Here is a 25,226-nt window from a genome sequence, read left to right as displayed (position 1 = left end):
GGATGGACACCCCTCTTGCTTTGGAAGTCCTAACTGCATGGTATTGTAAATGATAACGATTAGACTTCAAGTTTTTTGTATGTTTAGAATCAAAATGAGTTTCTTGTAGTAAAATAATGTCTGAACCTATGTATTGTCGAAGGCTTTCACGGCCGGAGAACGATGGTTGTTGTGGGTTTTCCGGACTGTATTGCTGTGGTCTTGGCATTGTACTTCCTGACGTTTTGCCAGCAGCTGTGGCTGGCATCTTCAGAGGTGTAGCACGAAAAGACAGAGATCTCTCAGTGTCACAGTGTCACTGAGAGATCTCTGTCTTTTGGTGCTACACCTCTGAAGATGCCAGCCACAGCTGCTGGCGAAACGTCAGGAACTACAATGCCAAGACCACGGCAATACAGCCCGGAAAACCCACAACAACCAATGTCTGAACCTGTTTTAGATAATTCAGAAATAATTCGTTTTCTCTTAATCGGATTTCCAAGGCCACGTACATTAAAGGAAATAACTTTGAGATGGTCTGCCATATCTATTTTTGTTTGTTATAAGACAACATAGTTCTCAAATAACTTATCAGATACTTATTAACGACTAAAAATTAAACACTTCTTTAACTTAGAAATAGCTAATCTCTTTTTTCCTCCTCTTTTCTTCCCCCTCTTTTTTGTTTCTTTGCCAAAATTAAAATTAAAGCAGTACTAAAAATACTAAGCTAGTAAGCTTAGATACAAAGATTGCAGTAAGCAATATTTTAATTTGTGACAGTAGAATTAAGTATTTTTGCTCTAATACATTTTATCTCAAAAAACAAACAAACAACTAAGCTCTATCAAGCGTTGTAGAAAGGAATCTATAAAAACACTATTTAAACTAATTAACTTTTATAAAAAACAAAAATCACTTTTATATAATCCGTTAATACTATTTCCCTTTTCCCTCCCCCAGTTCTTATTAGTAACAGAGCATCAAAAAATACAAAAATATGAAGCTATAATAACTTTAGTAAGAAAAAATAAAAAGACAATTATAAATCACGTTGACTAGTGTGTTACTTCACGCACTAGCTATTTAAGAGAGAGAAAAAAACCCAACCCTTAAAAACTAACTCAACAGAAGCCAAAGAACACTAAGCTAGCAGCTTAGATATACAATAAGCAATATTTTAATTTGCAGCTATAAAATAAAATATTTTTACACTGGTGCACTTTAGAGGCTGAATTCTAGCAAATGTAAAAAAAAAATTAAAAATCACTACTTAAACTAATTAACTTTTATAGTAACAAGACCCTCCACAATACAATTCCCCTTAACCCTATAACACTATACCCCTCTTCCCTCCCCCAAATCTTATTAGTAACAGCTCAAAGCTATAAAACTGTAGAAATTTTTATAAGGAAAAACAAACAGTTAAAAGTTCACTTGGACTAGTGTGTTACTGCACACACTAGCTATTTGGTAAAAAACCAACCCTTTGCAACTATCAACCCAACAGGAGCCACACTGAAGAAGCCACCCTAGGCTCCCCCCACCTGGAAAAATAAGATGAACATTAACGTGCAGAGAATTTCCACCTCAACTGTTGACTAAACTCAAAAACACATTCCCACATTAAGCTTAATTCTTTTTTTGTTGTTCTTAATTAGTTGTCCAGAATAGGGATTTTACTCCCTTTTTGAGGAGAAGGTGTTGGAAATTTTCTTTTTTTACTATACTTGCTGACATCCATCGGAGTCTCCACATGCAAGTTCTGCAGCAATTGTTCAGCCTCATCTAAATTTGAAGCAATCAGTTGTTTTCCATTATGCATGACAGAGAGTTTAATAAAGTTGCTCCATCTGTAACTAATGTTAGCTCTTTGCAAGGCTAAAGTGACTGATTTTAAGTCCTTCCTTTTGGACAACACTTCACCAGGTAAATCAGGAAAGATGTAAGCTAGCTTTTCATTGAAAAGAAGTGGGCTTTTGACTCTGGTCACATCCATTAGTTGCTTGCGTATTTTGTGGTCTGCAATTTCCACAATGATATCTCTTGGAAGATTTCTCTTTTTGCCAGCCTGTTCAGATCCCAATCGAAAAGCCTTAGTGATGGTTAGCTCTGCATCGTTAGGTAAATTGAGCAGTTTGGAGAACCATTTAGTTAGCATTGTGATTAAGTTATCATTAATAGATTGCAACTCTTCTACGCCTCTTATCTTCAAATTGTTTCTTCGTGCAGCCACTTCAAGGTTAATTAGCCTCATTTGATGAGAGTCAGAGGTGTCTTGGAGCTCACGAATATCCCTCTGTGACATAAGTGCCAAATCCAGGGCATTTTCAACCTTTGCATTTGTTTTAGTGAGCTCTAGCTTAATGTCTGCCAACTGCATTGAAAAGGGCTGTATTAAAGCCGACATTTGTTTTAAGAGTGACTGTTCAAGCTGTGCTATTTGTTTAGGTAAGAGCAAAAGCTGTTTATTTACCTCTGCACTAGCTTGTTTGTTTTGCTTTCCAGGCCTTGGCTTTCTGCACTTCAAAGTCAGCTCCTTCAAAGAGGTTTTGCAAGCACTTAACTGCTTTTGTTGGCGATTTTTTCTTCATCAGCCCCTGCTTTTTCATAGCCTCCTCAAACTTTAAGCTTTAAAAAGCTTTATTTACATGTTTCCAGGCGGGGGAGAGCTGGAGCTCCTTCAATATGCATCCATCTTGCACAGATGCAACGCCCCCCTCCGCCTTTTTCCTTCACGTGTACTTTTGTACCCATTGTATTTGTTTGCAACAGTGAAGGGGCCTTTCATGTTATAGAAAAGGTTATGTGGCACCACAAATGAGGTACATATTTACAAAGTGCTTGTTGTGAAGTTAGAAAGAGAGGGCCAGAAGCAGAATGGAGCAACTTCAAGTCCCAGAGATCCTGCCTCTCTCTCATAATGCTGTAGACAACTGGAGATGATTTCAACAGCAGTTCATGGAAGCCAGCAGAGCTATGGAGGAGCCAGAGAAGAGGAAGGGGACCCAAATTTGGAACTTCGGAATGCCCTATCCCACCGATTTATCTCATGTCTTCCCACTAACTGTGCAGGAGGAGAACGCTAAAAATGATCAGTTGGAAGAGCTTCATAGGCCAATTCAAAAGGAGATTTCAGAAGATATCTTTAGGTAAAGAATTGAAGACTATGTTGATAGTGTGCCTTCAGTTGAGAAAGTGTTATCATTCATGGATCTGTGTTTCTATATTCTGCCTGGGTTTTTATGCTAGACTGTTAATACTTTATATTTTCATTTCAATGTGCTTTTTAGACCACCTCAGTCAAGTTTTCTGGAGGGGCAGCATAAAAATTGTCGAAAGAAACAAGTATCTTTGTCACACAGAAAAGCAAAGCCAGGCAGAGATGTTTATGAGTCCTGTGTGACCGTGACGTCACAGGTCTTGCTGACACATTCGGAAGGGATCAGATTTCCCCCAAATGTCCACGAATTAAGAGGAGGGGTGGATTTTTAGAATCACAAGGTCTTACATTAGCAGAAACAACTGAAGTGCACCAAGAGGCCGAAGCAGACTGAAGGTCTGATGAAAGGAAAAGGTATGCTGAGTCTGTGTTCAGAATTATACCTTCAGAAAGCCATAGCAGAGGGAAGAAGGGAACCCTCCAAAAATCCAAGTCTGAACTACAGCAATGCCTTGCTTATGAAAAGAATTATGGGACTGCTTCTTTCCCTGTGTTCCACCATGGCATCTTTGCTCTTCTGAACAGGGCTTTCTGTTGTGCCCAATGGCCAAAATCAACAGCTGCCCATACACGTGAATTCTCTGGGGTGTTCTCCACCTTATGGAATGGCCAGCCTGAGGAGGTAAGGAAAGCCCCCAGTCTCCGGGCTTCCCTCAAACGATGCAAAACTGAACTGCTTTCTCCTCAGGCAATTAGCCACAGTTGTAAGAAATGGCTCAGAGAGATGCTCTGAAAGAGAGATTTGGACTGTAGACTATTCTACTGGGTTCTGTCTATTTGTGTGGATGTGCAACTTCCGTGTCGATGAACATCTTTATGTTCAAGTACTGAGGTTTTGTTTCTGCAGTATTTGATCTTTATTTTGGATTTATGCTTTCTCTCAAAAGTCTGCAATCCATACCCTCCTATTTTATTGTTTAGGGAACGTCTCAGCCATTGATCATATTGGCTCACACTGTATAATCCACATGAGTATCTTAGTGAGAAAGGGGGATTATAAACAACATAAATAAAATAAAAATGAAAGAAACAGATGCCATTTTGCTAAAGGGGGCAGACAGCAAGAGAAGGCAGAGAAAATAGTCGAAGGTGCATGCCTTCTTCCAGATAGAATTCAGCTCCACCTCCAGTGAAGAGGAGCTTCCAGAAAGCTAGCAAAAAAGCCCTTTGGATAAAAGAAGCCCTCTGGTTAATAATCCCCAAAGCAGGGAAGTGTTTTGCAAAAGAAATATTATTGTATTACTTACCTAGTTTGCAAAAAGTGCTCAGCTGCTGCCTTCCCCTTCACCCAATAACACCAGCTACAGAACACACATGGATCACTGGAGCAGGAAGTGACTGCCAGGTCAGGTGGTCTCCCCTCTTCTGGCCTCTCTAGGAATGGAGGCTCCTTCCCTTTAACCCTTCGGTGGACTCTCCAGATAGCAAAAGGGAACCTCTTCTGGCTTCGCCCTGCCAGAGCGTGCATTGGTACATTGAATTAAAATAAAAACCAGCATCACATTGCAGATCATTGCTTAGAATATAGGCAGCACCATATCAAGGAATCACACACCCTCCGCTTCATGGTGCCAGCATGGCGCAACAACGTGAGTCAAAGCAGGGATCCTCACTGATCCTCAGGATTTTTACAAGGGGTAACCCAAAATCAGGTGGTCATGGACACAGTTGAGGGTTCTGATGATGAGTTTGGGGGAGGGTACCTTGAACATTATCTTGAACTGTCTCTGGAAGCCTTCCCTATTCTTTTCCCTGCCCAAAATCTGGCCCTGATGCCTGGCTGCCTTTAGGGTTGCCAGCCTCCAGGTAGTGGCTGCAGATCTCCTTGAATTACAACTGGTCTCCAGATCACAGAGATAAGTTCACCTGGAGAAAATGGCTACTTTGAGGCGTGGACTGTATGGAATTATGTCATACCAAAGTCCTTTCCCTCTCCAAACCACACTTTCTCCAGGTTTCTCCAAGTTTCACCACCCAAATCTCCAAGAATTTCCCAACTTGGAGCTGGCAACCCTAGCTGCCTTCCAGACGGGACTGCTGAGCGGATCCCTTCCCCAACCTTTCCCCCCCACCCCCCGGAGGAAGGCTTCCCAGCTCTAAGCAGACCCCCCCCTCCCCCGCCCGTGGCTCCATGTTGTCCTGGCCGATGTTCCCCTTGCAATTCAAGCATAAGGACTCCAGGCTGCAGCCAACAACTCCCTCCAACCCCAGAATGGGATAGGATGCGGCCTTCAGGGGCAGCGAGCTGTTGGTTAAACTGCGCCCGGCAGTAGATTGGTCCCAGACGGGCCACATTGGGCACTTTGGGCCTGGGAAACCGGAGAACCGCTCACGGTGCCATGAGCCTCATTTGAGCCAGTCACCTTCTCTGCCTAACCTACCCTGCAGGGTTGGTGTGGGGATAAAGCAGGGCGAGAGGGGGATGCATTGTGAAACCTGCCAGAGCTCCTTGTAGGGAGGGATGGGGCAAAAGTCCCAACGGAGAGGCTGCCAGACCTTGGCCAAGGATTCAGCTGCAAAAGCCCTCCAAAGCATCCCTCAACATGCCCAGTTCTTTAACAATGAAGCAGCCCTTTATTGAGAGAGGCCCTTTATTTTACACCTGCTTCAGTCCCACCCACTCTGCCACCCAATTCTGCACCTGGATAGAAATCCAGGAATTCTTGGGGGGAGGGAGAATTCCACTCCCCCCCCCAGAAGAGGCAAAGTCATCAGCTATTAGCTGTGGGATAGGTGAGCACTGTTGAGGGGTGTCTGTCCTTATCATTCTCTCTCTTGGTCCCTGTGTTTCTTCCTCCTTCGATGGGCATCTTCAAAGAATGGAATGGAAGCATGAACTTTTGGCGAAGAAAACGAACTTCCACATGTGGGACCTGGAGACCCTGGGACTGCTGAGACTCTCAGTCATAACATGAGCCTTTGTGGCAGCCCGGGCGTTGGAGGATGGAGGAGAGACCCTTTCGTTCCCTTCACAGGAAGGGAAGTGGTGGAATAGCCCTCTATTTTCTGTTTTCTGCAAGCAAAAGAGAGACCAGGCAGGTCGTCCAATCTTCCTTTCCAACTAAAACTGTTAACTCTGAGTTGAAGGGCACAGAAGGCAACAAACAGTTGCTACCAAGCCACTAAGGAAGGAAACCAACCAGTAAAGGTTTGGATGTGTGCAGGTGTGCACCTCACTGCTATTCTGGGATTTAACCCAGGGTTGACAGTTTTAATTAGAAAAGCCCCATAGGAACAAGTCATTCAGTGCAGAATAGTTTTACCTGCTGTTCTGTGACTCCCTACCTTCAGAGGAGTTTTTTAGTCACAGTGGTGACATGTGAAAGCAGCGATGAAAGGCCACTGAATGGGCAACCTGGTCTACACATACCTGAGGCATCCTAGGAGCTGCTCTCTTCTTTAATAATGGTTTATTCTTTGTAATTCTCATCCTAGTCTGCTTAACATGAGCCTTTGTGGCAGCCCCGGACTCAGAGGATGGAGCAGAGACCCTCCCTCCTCAAACGCGCATGTGCACGCCTGCATGGACGTTGCATGTTGCTTCTTGGCCTTTCCTTGGACTTGGTGTTAAAGGACCAAGAAAGGGATTGGTGAGGAGATAATAGTGAGGCGACGTTGATGGTGGTGTGCTGTCTGCCGCTCTCATCCTCAGTACAAAGCAAGCCTTTTGAGAATTGATCCTACCCTCCTACAAGGACAAGCCAGGCACTCACTCAGTGCCATTGCCTGGGAGGCACCGAAGACAAAGTGCAGTTGCTTGAGTGTAACATGCACATTCCGCTTCCCACCACTGAAGACACCTGTCAGGGTCTTGGCATCCCCTGTCATGCTTTGGACTGGCCTACCCTGCTGGAAGCCTGTGTGAAGGGCTTGAACTCTAATAGACCTTTGTGTGCCACTCTTTGAACCCTGATGTTCAATGCAAAAAGAGAGGCTCCTCCCAATTTGAAAATAACTGGGGGGAAAGGGGGCGGAATATCGCAATTGGAAGCTAAGTTAATATCAAGGCAATGTAAAACTGTATAATCCAAAAATAAAGTGCAATGTGTTCTGTGTGGAGTATACAATTATAAACCAAATAGATAAACACACACAATACAGATTGCCAATAATTGTTAGGAGAAATATAGAATACTAGAAACAGAGCCTGTTGTGCAAATAAATACAACGGGCTCTAGAAAGCTGGGGCTGGGGAAGGCTGGTGGGGGGCAAGATTGGATCTGAGGAGGAATGGCAGGTAGGGAGGCAATGGGGGTTTGGGGAGGGTGGAGAGGGAGGAGGGTCTGGGGAGGAATGGCAGGAAGGGAAGCAATGGAGGTTTGGGGAGGGTGTAGAGGCAGGAGGGGTCTGGGAAGGGATGGCAGATTCGGTATGGAGCCAGGGAGGGAGGGCAGAGTGGGTTCGCTCTTCCCGCTGCATGCCCAGCTCATGCCCCATAGTCCTGCCCCTGCCGAGAGTGCCACAGTGCGGCTCGGCAGGGCTCCAAAGGGAAGGGTACTTCGCCTCCCCCCAGTCCCCGCCAAGTGGGACGCGGCACAGCACGGCACAGCGGGGCTCTGAGGGCAAGGGTGCCCCGCCTCCACCAGGTCCCAGCTGAGAGCGACATGGTGTGGCGCAGTGCAGCGCAGTGCGGCGGGGCTCCAAGGTCGAGGGTGCCTCAAATCCATCTGGTCCCCTCCGAGAGCGGCGCGGCACGGCTTGGCTCCAAGGACCAGGGTGCCTCACCTTCCCCCAGACCCCGCAGAGAGTGGTGCGGCGTGGTGGGGCTCCGAGGATGACGGGCGCTTCACCTCCGCCCCGTTGCCTGGGCTCGACAGGGGCTTGAGCGCATCGCTCTTCCTGCGCCGCCCTCTTCCTCCAGCTTGGCTACTTAGCCCTGGGCCAGCGGCACCCTCCATTGGAAGCTTTCTACAGCGCCCTTTTATCCTGGTGCGCCTGCTCTTCTAAGTGGCCCAGCTTTCATGACCTGTGTGTGCCACTGTTTGAACTCTGACGTTAGCAACTGTGGCTGCCTGCTCCTCTCCCTGTCCTGGGAAAGCTTATCGGTCTGTCAGCCAGAGAAGAACCGTTGTCATGGATACTTAACTTTGAAGCTCCTGAACTTTCTCAAATGTCTTTATTCCTGGTTGCTTTACACATAGGGGATGGGAAGTGGGAACTCAGAACGCTGGCAGTTGAGGGGGTGCGGACTGGGCTGTAGTCTAGGGCTTGGGGCTTGGTGTAGGTTTCCACTCCTAGCAATGAAGCTGTACTGGATAGCCGAATCCGTAAATTATCAATAAAACTTTAACTCATGCAGTTCTGGACTCATGCAGTGCAGTCATTGAGATTTACCTAGCAGAACCTGACAACACCATGCCACACTACACCAGGGCTCAGTCACTCCCCTGACTGGTTGCATGCAGGCAGTTGGCTATTAAGGAAAATAAGATGTTGTCTATGAGCTTGCACTGCCTGGCTGGACAGCCTCATGCACTGCTGCTGTGTTGTTAAGAACCAAAACAAAACACAAGAACTTTTAGGCGGGTGGGTGGGGACTCATTACTGTCTTGTTTCCCGATTTTGTTCTGCCGTTCCAGAAACCCCTTTAACTGACAAACCAGCGATTTCTGTGTGTTTTTTCAGCTCATTTGTTCTGTTATGCACTTGCTAAGAGCCGCTTTGTTGCTTCATTGCATATTTGTAACATTTGGCTTGATGGGTCACATCCAGTGCAATTTGAAGAGTAGTTAACCCAGTCCAAGCCCACTGACCTCAATGGGTTTAGATTGGAATAACTTTTCTTGCAATTGCAGTTTTAAAGAGAAACTGGATCACAGTGATATTTGCATCTCAGAGAACCAGGTTCAAATCCCATATGTAGCTATTTGGGTAACAAGGTTGCTGGCTGCCTTTGGGCCCATTTATGTGATTTATAGTCCGCCTTTCTCACTGAGACTCAAGGCAGATTACATAGTGTGAGACTAGTACAATCAGTATCAAGGACATATCTATACAGTATCAAGGAAATTTCCATATACTGCCAAGAACATTTCCATAAACAATGACATAGGGTAAATAATTAGAAAGAAAAAAACATTAGCAAGGATCCAATACAGAGCTGAAGAAAGGCTGAAACAAAACCTAATCAGTTCTAGGACTGACATTAGACCCCATGAAGCACAGGTAGTGCATGGAGTACATATTTAAGCAACAAATAATATGTAAGGCACAATAGTGGTGAATTCTAAGGTCCCTTACTCATTAGCAAAGCATTTGAGGCTCCCTTTCTACAATACAGCCTTCCTATCTGAGTAGAAACCCTTTTTGAATCATTCAGTTTTACATCGTTTGCAGAAAGCCAGGAGTGTAGGGGTTCTCTTGACCTCCTCGGCAGGCAGTTCCACAGGGTAGGGAGCATCACAGAGAATGCCCATGTATGGGCTGCTGTTGATTTCACCCATGTGCAGGGTGGCACCTGCAGATGACCCTGTTCAGATAAGTGAAGCTGCCATGGAGGAGCATAGGGAGGGAGGTGGTCCCGTAGGTAAGACAGACCAAGGGTGTGAAGAGATCTGTATGTCATAACCAATACTTGGAACTGAGCATGGTAACTGATAGGCAGTCAATGGAGTGATTGTAGAATGAGAATGATGTTCATGCGACTGTTCATTCCTGATAACAGTCAAGCTGCAGCATTTTGGACCAATTGGTGCCTCTTAGTTAACTTAGATGGGAGACCAATTTATAGTGCATTACAGTAGTCAAGTTTTGATGTTACCATGGCATGGGTCCAGTTGGCCAGGTCGGCCTTCTCGAGGTAAAAAGCCATCTTCCGGGCTAGAGTGAAGTTGGAAAAAGCATTTTTTTGCAGCTGCCTTAACTTGTTTTTCTAGTAGTAGCGCTGTATTGAAGTCGACATATTCAAATGGTTTCTCTCCTGAATGTATACGTTGATGGGCTGTAAGCTGTGTCCTCTGAGCAAAGCCCTCTCCACAATCCTCACATTTATATGGTTTTCCCCCTGTATGGATACGTTGATGGGCTCTAAGCTGTGTCCTCTGAGCAAAGCCCTTTCCACAATCCACACATTCATATGGTTTTTCCCCCGTATGGATACGTTGATGGACAGTCAGATGCATACGCTGAGCAAAAGTCTTTCCACAGTCCACACATTTAAAAGGCTTCTCCGCTGAATGGATATGTCGATGGACAGTAAGATTTGTTCTCCGAGCATAACATTTTCCACAGTCCACACATTTAAAAGGTTTCTCCCCTGTATGGATATGTTGATGGGCAGTAAGCTGCATACGCTGAGCAAAAGTCTTTCCACAGACCAGACATTTAAAAGGCTTCTCCCCCGAATGGATACGTCGATGAACCGTAAGATTTGTACTCCGAGCAAAGCTCTTTCCACATTCCACACATTTAAACGGTTTCTCCCCTGAATGGATACGTCGATGGACAATAAGGTTTGAACAACGAGCAAAGCTCTTTCCACAGTCCTCACACTTATATGGTTTCTCCCCGGTATGGATACGTCGATGCTCAGTAAGCTGTGCACTCCGAGCAAAGGTTTTTCCACAGTCTATACAATTAAAAGGTTTCTCCCCTGAATGGAAACGTTGATGAATAGTAAGATGCATACTCTCAGCAAAGCTCTTTCCACAGTCCACACACTTATATGGTTTAGCTCCTGTGTGGATACGTTGATGGACAGTAAGATTCGTACTCCAAGCAAAGCTTTTTCCGCAGTCCACACATTTAAAAGGTTTCTCCCCTGAATGGATACGTCGATGGACAGTAAGCTGCATATGCTGAGCAAAAGTCTTTTCACAGACCACACATTTTAAAGATTTCTCTGCTGAATGGATACGTCGATGGACAGTAAGATTCGTACTCCGAGCAAAGCTCTTTCCACAGTCCACACATTTAAAAGGTTTCTCTCCTGAATGAATACGTCGATGGACAATAAGGTTTGAACAACGGGCAAAGCTCTTTCCACAGTCCTCACACTTATATGGTTTCTCCCCGGTATGGATACGTCGATGCTCAGTAACCTGGAAACTCCGAGCAAAGGTCTTTCCACAGTCCACGCATTTAAAAGGTTTCTCTCCTGAATGGATACGTCGATGCTTAGTAAGATTCGTCCTCTGAGCAAAGCTCTTTCCACAGTCCATACAATTAAAAGGTTTCTCCCCTGTGTGCATACGTTGATGGACAGTAAGCTGCGTACTCTGAGTAAAGGTCTTTCCACAGTCTACACATTTAAATGGTTTCTCACCTGTATGGCTATGTCGATGGACAGTAAGCTCTGTACTGTAAACAAAGCTCTTTCCACAGTCCACACATTGATGTGGTTTATCTCCTGTGTGTTTTCTCCAATGTATATCAAACACTGATTGGCAAAGGAATCCTTTTCTACATATGGGGCAAGTGATTCTTCCATGGAATGGCAGGATGTCCTGGGATTCAGCACCCTGAGAAGCAGATGATTCATTCCTCCTCTTCCATCGTCTTTGCTGTTCCCTTTTCAATGGGAGCTGATGAGGTTCTTTCTTAGGCTTTTTATGGGGACCAACAGCCTCTGGGGAAAGAGAAAAGATGGGTGAAAAAGCAGAATCAAGGGAAAAGTCGTTGTATAACAACAGAACAGAAATCACTTAAAGGAGGAACAAATCCTTCTATGTATTTACCAGTATTTAAGTCCTATGTATTTACCAGTATTTAAGTTACAGTAAGCATGAAAACGTAAAGCCGAAATGAGTCCCTACAATCATCTAGCCCAAGCCTCAAACACAAGGCTAGAAATCACGTCTACCCTCCCCCAGTGAACTCTGAGCAATGCCTAAAGAAAGGCCCCTCTCCTCCTGTTCACCCAACAAGCAACCAACAAAGATAAATGTGCTTGTTTCACAGATGTTATCTTCCTCAAGGGCCACCTTGTGTCCACCCGTACAATAAATTTAAGTTGTCTACAAGTAAAAATATATACATGAGTGGTATTATTTCTCCTTCCCTCGGGTCCCACTTTGTCTGTACTCCTCCACCTAAAAGCTATAGAAATCAACAGAAATCACACCATTATGGGATTCAACCATGTTTCACACCTGTGACATTCCATCAGAGACTTGAGCGGGGTCTCCCATTAATTGTTTACTTCATTGGATCTTCACCTACACGTACCACAGTGTTTTGTCTATATGAGCAGACTTTTCAGGACTGAAATTAAATAAGACTTTATATACACTGTTGGATACTTGTAGAGTTCATACGGTCTATGTATTGCACTTATAAGAATCTGCATACCCGTACTGATGGTTTGGCTTTTGTATTGAGTCACTATTGGCTTTGTATTTCAAATTTATGACTCATTTACTTGTTCATTGAGTGATACTACATCATAGGAATTTGTATGAATTGTTATTTAGTATTTATGAGTGTGCACTGTATTTCCCATTGATTGTTTCGGAAACCCTTGTGAGGACTGAAAAGCCAACAAGCAGGCCCCAGTGACATCCCTTCCATGAGGTGTTCCTTTTAGATTACAAATCAACATTTTAATTTACAAATGAAGAGTAGGTGAGTCCTCTAGATATGCAGAAGCACAACCTCTGCCTGCACATGGAGCTGCCCAACTTGTCTACTGCCTATCTATTTGAAGAGCCCTATGGTTGTCCTTGCTAGGAGCCCTTTCTGCCTTCGGACTCTGAGAATTAAGGGAAACGGCAGCCTTACCAAGAGAGGCCACAGCTTGATAATTGTCCCCCATGACTTCTTTGTGAAGACTTCTTTGCCCTGGATCCAGCAAAGCCCACTCCTCCTCAGTGAAATGCACAGATACCTCCTCAAAGGTCACCAGAGACTGACAAGAGAAAAAAATAGAAAATTTTTAAAATAGATAAAGTTAGGGTTAGGGCTGGATAACTGTGCCCAAAGAGGAGCTGTCAAGGGCATGGTGCCTGATTGGAGGGAGGGGTCCAGTGGAGTGCCACAGGGCTCGGTTTTGGGCCCAGAGCTTGGCAATATTTTTATGAATGATCTGGATGAGGGTGTGAAGGGATTCCTCAATAAATTTGCAGATGACACCAAACAGGGAAGAGTTCAATACAAAGGTAAGATACCAAGAGTGGGATAACACAAACAATTAACAGATACTAAAGTGAAAGCAAAATATATTCACCATACAAATTAAAATTAATCATCCAAATAAGTAATTAAGTCAAATTAATACAGTCAACGTGGTGTTCTATAAAGTTTTTCAAACAGAGAAAGTATTGGAAGAGGAAGACGACCAACTGGTAAGTATACTGTAGAGCTGGTTACAATGAAGTTCCAGTACAGGAAAACATCCAACAGGTATGTCTCCGTAATGTCATGTAAACATGTAAGAACTGTATAAATTCAATTCTAATGATTCTATTTCCTTTGTTGTAGGTGGAGATGAAATTAGCAGGAAGAAGCCAGGACTCCCGCAGCGCCCAACATGCAGCGCCAGGTTGAAATCCAATGTTTCATATAGCAACGTCTTAAGGAGCGTCACCTAATTCCACCAGTCTACAAAACTGTTTCAACAGTTTTTAGAATATAACTACTTTAAAACTGCAAAATACTTTACAGTTCAAACAGTAAAAATAAAATAATCTTATCAGTTAATAACAATTAATGAGTCATAGCATCTACAATTCAAACAGTCAACAGCAACTTCCGCACGCAAAGACGGTGTGTAACAGACAGAAATTTAAAGTCCATTAAACATGAAATTTTAAAGGTAACTCACATTCAAATGTTAAAAATCTCAAATGTAAAAACCGAATAAAGTGTCATGGGCATTTCATAAAAAACAAGACAGATATGTTTATTCAGACCATTGGGTTTCAGATAATTAAGTTTACGTATTCAATGTGTCTCTTTCTTAAGAAACAGCTTGTGCAAAACATGAGGACAATTCTGACCAGAAAACAAAACTATATTTGAATTCATCCTCCCGAAGCTTGTATAGATGGAAATGTTCAACTAAAGGTGCTTCAGTAATACTAGACAGAATACGAAACATATGTTCTTGTAAACAGATCTTAAGCTGCCTCGTGGTGCTACCCACATATAATTTATTACATTTACACACAATGAGGTAAATTACACCCACAGACTGACAAGTGGTAAAGTGGGTCAAATGAATAGTCAAGTTAATTGATGGAATGTTGTTCTGGTCCCCACTGAGTGCTAAGGGACATAGATGGCAGCACCCATATCCATGATGCCCCGTTGGGAGTGACCGATCTAACTCTGTGGAGTGAAAATGAGAACAAACTCGAAACCGTAAGTCCTTAAGGATTCAAGTTTGTCTGAAGCCTATAGCTGGAGGTTGCTCACACCCCTTTATGTCATGTGACAAGGACCAATATTTATGAACCAATCTCCAAATTTGGTCAGTTTTTGGTGTAAATTCAATGGCCCATCTAATCTGGTTAGAAATTTTTTTTGTTTGGGTCACAAGAAGATCCTTTCTCAAGGGTATATTGGCACGTTCATGAGCTCTAACTAGTACCTCACTGGCATACCCATGATTATTACTAGCTGAAAGGTCAAGTTCCAGGGGGTATATCACCATAAAAACTAACCAAGGCCCCCTGTGCACAAATTCAATCAATGAACCAATTATTTCAATGCCACAATAAATTCATACAAATACATATAATCAACAATCTCTTTACAAACAATTATAATTCTTTGCAGATTCAGTGGGTTTACAATTTCGTATCAGGTTCACAATTTCATTTATACATCAGTTGTTTTTGTACTCCAACTGGCTGATGGTAAACATACGTCTGGTAAAGTGCAAGAAGTGTTGTGCAAGGTCTGCTAATAGCAAAAAGGGGGGGAAGCCTCCTGCTTCCTCCAGAACAAGATTGCTCAATCGCCTGCATTTTGGTTTGAAAGAAATTTTGGCTTGAAAGAAATTTTGAAAGACACTTGGAAATGATTTGAAAGGATTGAACATCAAATTGAATGTTTTGCTCCTGAAGAAGCACAGTGTGACTGCATCACATGTGAAACTGAGACGGCCGTGAGGTCCATAGAGCTATTGAGACTGGCAAGGATAAAAGGAGTTCCTGGACTGCTATATTTGCATAGCACTACCTGCACTTTCTCACAGGTGGGCAATTGAGCAATCTTGTTCAAGCAATCTTGTGAACAGCACAGACAGGAGAGAAGGACGGAAAGAGGTTCAGGGAGGCACCCAGGGTCATGCTTTCCAGTTCCACACTTACCCCATCTGACTGTAGAGGAGCTGCTTTCTCTCTGCCGCAAAGAGATGGGAAAGGATACTTCATTGGTTTCAAGGAATCACCTGGAGGGATCAAAGCGAATTAGAAATTCTGAGCTTTCCAAGTACTGAGCATCTCAGTTTCTTGCACGAGGGAAGAAGATTCTCCCTCTCTTTGATCATGGTCAGAACTAAACTTGAATCCTTATTTAGGAAAAAATTTTGATCCCATTCATGTGAAAAACCTACTTTTGCTACGGTAAAATAGAAAAATGTTTCTCCAGAGGTACAGAATTCACAGTCTTAAGAAGGAAGACCTCTGATATTCAAGGAACAGGCAGTCCTAAAACCACCAACAGAATTGCAGCTGCCATACTCCAGATTCTCTGGCCATGTGGCAAGATCGGAACAAATGGAAAAAGGCAGGCCCGCTATAGGTGAAGTACCCTTGCCCACTTGACACAGAGGCATTCCCTCTAGCCATCTCCCAGTGGTCCTCCACCAGGGCGACTAAGGCTGTTTCACTCCCATAAGCAAATCTAAAAGAAGACTGGAAAGGATCTAAACATTTATCTGGTCCCAGAAAGCCTGAAGCTGGAAGAGCGAGATCTCCTGGGTCCAAACTTTTAACAACCCTGTCCTCATCCCTGTTCAATGATTAAAATGAGAAGAATGACAAACAATCAAACAAGTTGGCAACCTGCCACCATCTGACCTTGTCACTGCTAATCGAGAGTTCAAAACTGGAAACTGGAACAAGTATCCTTTCCCCACTGGACTGGATGTGTGTGTGTAAAAGGAGCCCTCATACACTCAAGGAAGACATGCAAAGGGTACAATAGCCCTTTTGATCTTACCCAAAAAAGCTCCTCTGTGGTAATGCTCTTGCACAATGTTTTTCTGCACCTGAAACAGAAGTGGGGATTCCAGAAAGGGGAGAGGGGTGAGAAAAGGAACAAGGAAAGGGAGATCCTTAAAAAGGAGCTAATCCATATGGATTTTGAGGGTATCACTGATTGTGTCTTGTGCCCCAGATACTACCCAGATCAGTCCCTCTCACCTGCTGCTCCTGAATCTTGGCATCTGCCTGGCTCAGGAGGAAGCCTTCTGCCAGGGCCACTGCCTGGGAACTGGTCTTCGGCCTGCATTCCCTGACCCAGATCTCCATCGCCGGGGGCAGGATGGCCAGGAATTGCTCCAAGACCACCAGGTCCAGGATCTCCTTCTTGCTGTGCCTTTCTGGCTTCAGCCACTGCTGGCAAAGATGGTGCAGTCGGCTGCAAGCCTCTCGGGGTCCTTCCACTTCCGGGTAGTGGAAGTGCCTGAATTGCTGGCACTGCACATCTGAAGGGGGAAAATCCTCTCCCAGCAGGCTCTTCTGCATGGTTCCTTCCACCATGTCCCTTCCGCTCCCAGCCTCGGTGGCATCAGGGCCTTCTCTTGCTTCTCGGCCAACGGATTCTGGCTCTCCCTTCATCCTTCCTTCCTCTCCAAACAGCCTCTATCTGGACCAATGGATCACCTTCCTCCTGTGCCAGATTCTCCTGTAAAGACAAGTGCCAGATCTATGAGTGCCAGCAAAGAGCGGCAGGACCTATATAACCGGACACCTACAACTAAAGAGGTGACACATGAGTTACAAAACTGATGGCACATCCCAGAATCAAGGGTTTTCATAAAGAAGTCTGATGGAGCAAGTGAAGAAGAGCTTCTACACAGCAAGCAGAAAAGTTCTGCTCTGCTTAATAAAAACATTGCCTGACTATAGGCTAAGGATTCCTGCAGCGTTCAGAAGCCAGAGAAGATTATGTGGCACCAGAAATGAGGTACATATTTACAAAGTGGTTGTTGTGAAGTTAGAAAGAGTGGGCCAGATGCAGAATGGAGCAACTTCAAGTCCCAGAGATCCTGCCTCTCTCTCATAATGCTGTAGACAACTGGAGATGATTTCAACAGCAGTTCATGGAAGCCAGCAGAGCTATGGAGGAGCCAGAGAAGAGGAAGGGGACCCGAATTTGGAACTTCAGAAGGCCCCACCCCACCGATTTATCTCATGTCTTTCCACTAACTGTGCAGGAGGAGAAAGCTAAATATGATCAGTTGGAAGAGCTTATTATGCCAATTCAAAAGGACATTTCAGAAGGTATCTTTAGGTAAAGAATTGAAGACTATGTTGAGAGAGCGCCTTTAGTTGAGAAAGTGTTATCATTCATGGATCTGTTTCTATATTCTGCCTGGGTTTTTATGCTAAAGTGTTAATATTTTATTTTTTAATTTTAATGTGGTTTTTAGGCCACTTAAGTCAGGTTTTCTGGAGGGCAGCATAAACATTGTCTAAAGAAACAAATATCTTTGTCACACAGAAAAGCAAAGCCAGGCAGAGATATTTATGAGTCCTGTGTGACCGTGACTTCACAGGCCTCGCTGACTCATTCTGAAGGGGCCAGGCTTCCCCCAAATGTCCACGAATTCAAGAGGAGGGGTGGATTTTTAGAATCACAAGATCTTACATTAGCAGAAACAACTGAAGTGCACCAAGAGGCCGAAGTAGACTGAAGGTCTGATGAAAGGAAGAGGTATGCTGAGTCTGTGTTCAGAATTGTACCTTCAGAAAGCCATAGCAGAGGGAAGAAGGGAACCCTCCAAAAATCCAAGTCTGAACTACAGCAATGCCTCGCTTATGAAAAGAATTACGGGACTGCTTCTTTGCCTATGTTCCACCATGGCATCTTTGCTCGTCTGAACAGGGCTTTCTGTCGTGCCCAATGGGCAAAATCAACAGCTGCCCATACACGTGAATTCTCTGGGGTGTTCTCCACCTTCTGGAATGGCCAGCCTGAGGAGGTAAGGAATGCCCCCAGTCTCCGGGCTTCCCTCAAACGATGCAAAACTGAACTGCTTTCTCCTCAGGCAATTAGCCACTGTTGTAAGAAATGGCTCAGAGAGATGCTCTGAAAGAGAGATTTGGACTGTAGCCTTTTCTACTGGGTTCTGTCTATTTGTGTGGATGTGCAACTTCCGTGTGGATGAACATCTTTACGTTCAAGTACTGAGGTTTTGTTTCAGTTGTATTTGATCTTTATTTTGGATTTATGCTTTCTCTTAAAAGTCTGCAATCCACACCCTCCTATTTTATTGTTTAGGGAACGTTTCAGCCATTGATCATATTGGCTCACACTGTATAATCCACATGAGTATCTCAGTGAGAAAGGGGGATTATAAACAACATAAATAAAATAAAAATGAAAGAAACAGATGCCATTTTGCTAAAGGGGGCAGACAGCAAGAGAAGGCAGAGAAAATACAGTCGAAGGTGCCTGCCGTATTCCAGGAAGAATTCAACTCCACCTCCAGTGAAGAGGAGCTTCCAGAAAGCTAGCAGAAAAGCCCTCTGGATAAAAGAAGCCCCCTGGTTAATCATCCCAAAAGCAGGGAGGTGTTTTGCAAAAGAAATATTATTGCATTACCTACCTAGTTTGCAAAAAATCCTCACACGCTGCCTTCCACTTCGCCCAATAACACCAGTTACAGACAGGAAGTTACTCTTCCAGGTCAGGTGGCCTCCCCCTTTCTGGCTTCTCTAGGAATGCAGGTTCCTTCCCTTTAACCCTTCGGTGGACTCTCCAGAAAGCAAAAAGGAACCTCTTCCGGCTTCGCCCTGCCAGAGCGTGCATTGGTACATTGAATTAAAATAAAAACCAACATCACATTGCAGATCATTGCTTAGAATATAGGCAGCACCATATCAAGGAATCACACACCCTCCGCTTCATGGTGCCAGCATGGCACAACAACGTGAGTCAAAGCAGGGATCCTCACTGATCCTCAGGATTTTTACAAGGGGTAACCTCAAATCAGGTAGTCATGGACACATTGAGGGATTTGATGATGAGTTTGGGGCGTACCTTGAACATGACCTTGAACCACCTCTGCAAGCCTTCTCAATTCTTTCCCCTGCCCAAAATCTGGCCCTGATGCCCGTCACAAGCTGCCTTCCAGATGGGACTGCTGAACTGCCCCTTCCCCAGCCCTCCCCCCACCCTGAGGAAGGCTTCCCAGCTCTAAGCAGACCCCCCCACCCCCCCACCCCCGTGGCTCCATGTTGTCCTGGCTGATGTTCCCCTTGCAATTCAAGCATTAGGACTCCAGGCTGCAGCCAACAACGCCCCCCAACTCCGGAATAGGGCAGAATGCGGGCCTTTTGGGATAGCTAGCTGTTTGTTAAACTGCACCCAGCAGTAGATTGGTCCCAAACGGGCCACATTGGGCACTTTGGGCCTGGGAATCCTGAGAACCCCTCACGGTGCCGTGAGCCTCATTTGAGCCAGTCACCTTCTCTGCCTAACCTACCCTGCAGGGTTGGTGTGGGGATAAAGCAGAGCGAGAGGGGGATGCATTGTGAAACCTTCCAGAGCTCCTTGTAGGGAGGGATGGGGCAAAAGTCCCAACGGAGAGGCTGCCAGACCTTGGCCAAGGATTCAGCTGCAAAAGCCCTCCAAAGCATCCCTCAACATGCCCAGTTCTTTAACAATGAAGCAGCCCTTTATTGGGAGAGGCCCTTTATTTTAAACCTGCTTCAGTCCCACCCACTCTGCCACCCAATTCTGCACCTGGATAGAAATCCAGGAATTCTTGGGGGGAGAATTCCACTCCCCCCCCCAGTAGAGGCAAAGTCATCAGCTATTACTCATGGGACACGTGAGCACTGCTGAGGGGTGTCTGTCCTTATCATTCTCTCTCTTGGTCCCTGCGTTTTTTCCTCCTTCGATGGGCATCTTCAAAGAATGGAATGGAAGCATGAACTTCTGGCGAAGAAAACGAACTTCCACATGTGGGACCTGGAGACCCTGGGACTGCTGAGACTCTCAGGCATAACATGAGCCTTTGTGGCAGCCCGGGCGTTGGAGGATGGAGGAGAGACCCTTTTGTTTCCCTCACAGGAAGGGAAGTGGTGGAATAGCCCTCTCTTTTCTCTGTTTTCTGCAGGCAAAAGAGAGACCAGGCAAGTCGTCCAATCTCCCTTTCCAACTAAAACTGTTAACTCCGAGTTGAAGGGCACAGAAGGCAACAAACAGTTGCTACCAAGCCACTAAGGAAGGAAACCAACCAGTAAAGGTTTGCATGTGTGCAGGTGTGCACCTCACTGCTATTCTGGGATTTAACCCAGGGTTGACAGTTTTAATTAGAAAAGCCCCATAGGAACAAGTCATTCAGTGCAGAATAGTTTTACCTGCTGTTCTGTGACTCGCTACCTTCAGAGGAGTTTTTTAGTCACAGTGGTGACATGTGAAAGACAGCAGCGATGAAAGGCCACTGAATGGGCAACCTGGCCCACACATACCTGAGGCATCCTAGGAGCTGCTCTCTTCTTTAATAATAGTCTATTCTTTGCCATTTTAATCCTAATCTGTTTAACATGAGCCTATGTGGCAGCCCCGGACTCAGAGGATGGAGCAGAGACCCTCCCTCCTCAAACGCGCATGTGCACGCCTGCATGGACGTTGCATGTTGCTTCTTGGCCTTTCCTTGGACTCAGTGTTAAAGGACCGAGAAAGGGATTGGTGAGGAGATAATAGTGAGGCGACGTTGATGGTGATGTGCCGTCTGCCGCTCTCATCCTCAGTACAAAGCAAGCCTTTTGAGAATTGATCCCACCCTCCTACAAGGGCAAGCCAGGCACTCACTCAGTGCCATTGCCCGGGAGGCACTGAAGACAAAGTGCACTTGCTTGAGTGTAACACGCACATTCCGCTTCCAACCAATGAAGACACCTGTCAGGGTCTTGGCATCCCCTGTTAGGCTTTGGACTGGCCTACCATGCTGGAAGCCTGTGTGAAGGGCTTGAACTCTAAGAGATCTTTGTGTGCCACTGTTCCAACTCTGATGTTCAATGCAAAAAGAGAGGCTCCTCCCAATTGTAAATAACTGGGAAGAAAGGGGCGGAATATCGCAAATGGAAGGCAAAGTTAATATCAAGGCAATGTAAAACTGTCTAATCCAAAAATAAAGTGCAATGTGTCCTGTGTGGATTATACAATGATAAACCAAATAGCTAAACACACACAATACAGGCTGCCAATAATTGTTAGGAGAAATACAGAATATTTAGCAGGTGCAATCAATGAAGCAACAGAGGATCCAGCCACAAATCTCCAGTGGAACAATAAATGTCAGTCCATTCAACAGGTATCTCAAGGATCCAAAAGTAAGTCTCAATCAGATAAACGAATAAAGTCCAATTTCCTAGAGTAACTCAGTTTATAATTATGGTTTGCTTTCTTCACAGATGGTGTCAGGCGGACGAGCAGTGTCTTCTGAGCGGCCCAACTTTCATGGCCTGTGTGTGCCACTGTTTGAACACTGACGTTAGCAACTGTGGCTGCCTGCTCCTCTCCCTGTCCTGGGAAAGCTTATCGGTCTGTCTGCCGGAGAAGAACCGTTGTCATGGATACTTAACTTCGGAGCTCCTGAACTTTCTCAAATGTCTTCAACCCCAGTTGCTTTGCTTGTTGCTTTATACCTGGGGGATGGGAAGTGGGAACTCAGAACGGTGGCAGTTGAGGAGGTGCGGACTGCTACAAGTGACATCTTACACACAAATGGTACTTGATCATTTTCACAAGTCTTTCTTCGATCTGAAGTTGCTCTCCCCCACCCCTTTCCCTTCTGTTCCTTCCCCTCTCTGTTAGAATGGCTGCCTGAAGAGACGGAGAAAGCCTACGACAGCAGCTTTTGCAAATCGTCTTGCTGGGGAGTGGGGGATGCTCTGGAGAAAACAAGCAAGATGATTTGCAAAAGTTGTTGCCACAGGCTTTCTCCGTCTCTTCAGGCAGCCATTCTAACAGAGAGGGGAAGGAACAGAAGGGAAAGGGGTGGGGGAGAGGAACTTCAGATCCCAGAAAGACTTGCGAAAATGATCAAGTGCCGTTCACGAGTAAGATATCACTTGTAGCTTGCTGTTAAGGAAAATAAGATGCTGTATCTGAACTTGCACTGCCTGGCTGGCCAGCCTCATGCACTGCTGCTGTGTTGTTAAGAACCAAAACAGAACACAAGAATTTTTAGGTGGGTGGGTAGGGACTCATTACTGTCTAGTTTCCTGATTTTGTTCTGCTGTTCCAGAAGCCCCTTTAACAGACAACGCAGAGATTTCTGTGTGTTTTTTCAGCTCACTTGTTCTGTTATGCACTTGCTAAGAGCTGCTTTGTTGCTTCATTGCATATTTGTAACTTTTGGCTTGATGGGTCACTTCCAGTGCAATCCGAAGAGGAGTTAACCCAGTCCAAGTCCACTGACTTCAATGGTTTAGATTGGAATAACGTTTCTTACAATTGCAGTTTTAAAGAGAAACTGAATCACAGTGATATTTGGATCTGAGAGAACCAGGTTCAAATCCACATATGTCGCCATTTAGGCTGGTTGACTTAGGGACCAACTCATGCTTTCACCAGAACCATTTATTTATTTACTAGAAACAGAGCCTGTTGTGAAAATAAATACAACGGGCCCTAGAAAGCTGGGGAGGGCTGGGGGGGAGGTGATTAGGAAGGGCTGGCAGGAGGGGTCTGAGGAGTGATGGCAGGTAGGCAATGGGGTTTGGGGAGGGTGGAGAAGCAGAAGAGGTCTGAGGAGGAATGGCAAGTAGGGAGGCAATGGTGGGTGGGGAGGACTGAGAGGCAGGAGGGTTGTGGGGAGGAATGGCAGGTAGGGAGGGAATGGGGATCTTGGGAGGGTGGAGAAGCAGGAGGAGGTGGGAAGGATTGGCAGATAGAGGGGCAAGGAAGGGGTCTTGGGCGGGTGAAGGAGCAGGAGGGGGGTGCAAGGATTGTCAGGTAGAGGAGGAAGGTGGGGGTCTTGGGTGGGTGAAGGAGCAGGAGGGGTTCGGGGAGGAATGGCAGGGAGGGAGGAAATGGCAGGGTGGGGAGGGTGGCAGGCGGGATGTGGAGCCGGGAAGGGCAGGCAGGCGGAGGGCGAAGCGCCGCAGCTTGTGCGGGCGTCCTCGGGCAGCGGCTCTTTGCGCTCGCTTCGCCGCCGGGGTCCGAAGCCAGGACCCGCCGCGGCTCGTACGGGCTTCGTAGGGCGGCGGCGCTTTGCTGGCCCCGGTCCAAGGGAAGCGGAGCACTGTGGCCCCCTCGCCCCGGGTCCGCGGAGGGCGGCGCGCCCGGCTCCGACAGGGCTGAGGCGGCAGCGAGCGCTTCGCCCGCGCCCTATCCCTGCCGCAAGCGGCTCCGCTCGGCTCCCGCGGACCTCGGCCGGCAGAGGCGCTTTGCTCGCGCCTCGTCGCCCCGGGTCCGTGGAGAGCGGCGCGCCCGGGCCCGGCGGGGCTGACTTGGCAGCGAGCGCTTCGCCCTCGCCCCGCCGCCAGCGGCTCCGCTCGGCTCCGGGGGGGGGGGGGGGACCGAGGCCGGCGGGCTGCGGGCACTTCTGCCCCGCCACGGCTCCCCCAAGGCTTGCCGGCCCGCCGCCCATTGGACTCGGCAACCGGCGGCAGCAGGCCAGACTTTCCCACCGAGCCCTCGAAAGCGGCCTTCCACGGCGCCTTTTTATGCTGGTGTGCCCGGGCATGCGCACCGCCATCCATGTGAGTCGTCGGGTAAGACGTTAAGAGAATTATATAGTAGGTTGGGATTTATAGTCCACCTTTCTCACGAAGATTCAAGGCAAATTACATAGTGTGAGACTAGTACAGTCTCATGGAAATTTCCATATAGTGCCAAGGACATTTCCATAAACAATGACATAGGGTAAATAAATACAAGTTTACAAAGAGAAAGCATTAGCAAGGATCCAATACAGAGTTGAAGAAATGCTGAACCAAACATAATCAATTCTAGGACTGACATTAGACCCCATGAAGTACAGATACTACATGGAGTACATATTTAAGCAACAGATAGTATGAAAGGCAACGCAGTGGTGAAGTCTAAGGTCCCTAACTCATTAGCAAAGCATCAGAGACTCCCTCCCCACAATACAGCCTTCCTATCTGAGTAAAAAACCTTTTTGAATCATTTAGTTCTGCATCGTTTGTGGAAAGCCAGGAGAGTGGGGTTTCTCCTGACCTCCCCAGGCAAGCAGTTCCACAGGGTAGGGATCACCACAGAGAAAGCCCGTGGACTGGCAGCTGTTGATTTTGCCCATGTGTTCAGATAAGTGAAGCTGCCATGGAGGATCACAGGGAGGAAAGTGGTCTCCTACGTAGGCTGTGAAGAGCTTTGTATGTCATAACCAATACTTGAACTGAGCACGGTAACTGATTGGTAGCCAACGGAGTGACTGTAGAATGAGAGTGATGTTTATGCTGCTGCTCGTTCCTGGTAACAGTTGAGCCACAGCATTTTGTACTAATTGGAGCCTCTTAGTTAACTTAGATGGCAGACTAATGTATAGTGCATTACAATAGTCAAGTTTTAATGTTACCATTGCATGTGTCCAGTTGGCCAGGACAGCCTTATCAAGGTAAGAAGTCATCTTCCAGGCTAGAGTAAGGTTGTAAAAAGCATTTTTTGCGGCTGCTTTAACTTGTTTTTCTAATAGTAGTGCAGCACCCAAGTCTCCAAGGGTCAGACAAACTCCCATCAAAAGTGGGGAGTATGTTGAGAAGAAAGAGAGATTACACGGTGTCAGTCGCTACAGTCAATTTCAAAGACATTTCAATAAACAATGTTATACGGGTATACATACAAATTTGAAAAGATTTTAAACAGCAGGAATACAATACAGAGTTGAAGAAATGCTGAAACAGACCATATGCAATTCTAAGAAAGACATATTAAA

The 25,226-nt window shown here is 45.8% G+C and overlaps 1 protein-coding gene across 1 annotated transcript; it reads right to left on the bottom strand.

Annotated features, from left to right (window-relative positions):
• Positions 1–8,332: 8,332 nt before the first annotated feature.
• On the bottom strand, positions 8,333–18,950 carry LOC129328448 (zinc finger protein 345-like). The gene is made up of 6 exons (XM_054977513.1): positions 18,921–18,950; positions 16,510–16,993; positions 16,307–16,355; positions 15,454–15,533; positions 12,920–13,046; positions 8,333–11,768 (listed from the first exon to the last, which is right to left on the bottom strand). The coding sequence occupies exons 2-6, from the start codon at positions 16,924–16,926 to the stop codon at positions 9,946–9,948; spliced, it is 2,496 nt and encodes an 831-aa protein (XP_054833488.1). The 5' UTR covers positions 16,927–16,993; positions 18,921–18,950; the 3' UTR covers positions 8,333–9,945.
• Positions 18,951–25,226: the final 6,276 nt, after the last annotated feature.

Source organism: Eublepharis macularius, chromosome 4, assembly GCF_028583425.1.
Source record: "Eublepharis macularius isolate TG4126 chromosome 4, MPM_Emac_v1.0, whole genome shotgun sequence".
In the NCBI taxonomy this organism is placed as follows: domain Eukaryota; kingdom Metazoa; phylum Chordata; class Lepidosauria; order Squamata; family Eublepharidae; genus Eublepharis; species Eublepharis macularius.
This window is presented reverse-complemented; position numbering and strand designations above follow the sequence as displayed.

Bases quoted from the DNA above. Each gene is read 5' to 3' on its own strand.
- LOC129328448 (XM_054977513.1), bottom strand. From the start codon at position 16,926: ATGAAGGGAGAGCCAGAATCCGTTGGCCGAGAAGCAAGAGAAGGCCCT. The intron at 16,356-16,509 runs GTGAGAGGGACT...CTTCTGTTTCAG, and splicing joins CCAAGATTCAGGAGCAGCAG to GTGCAGAAAAACATTGTGCA. The intron at 13,047-15,453 runs GTAAGTGTGGAA...TTCTCTTGTCAG, and splicing joins CTCCTCTACAGTCAGATGGG to TCTCTGGTGACCTTTGAGGA.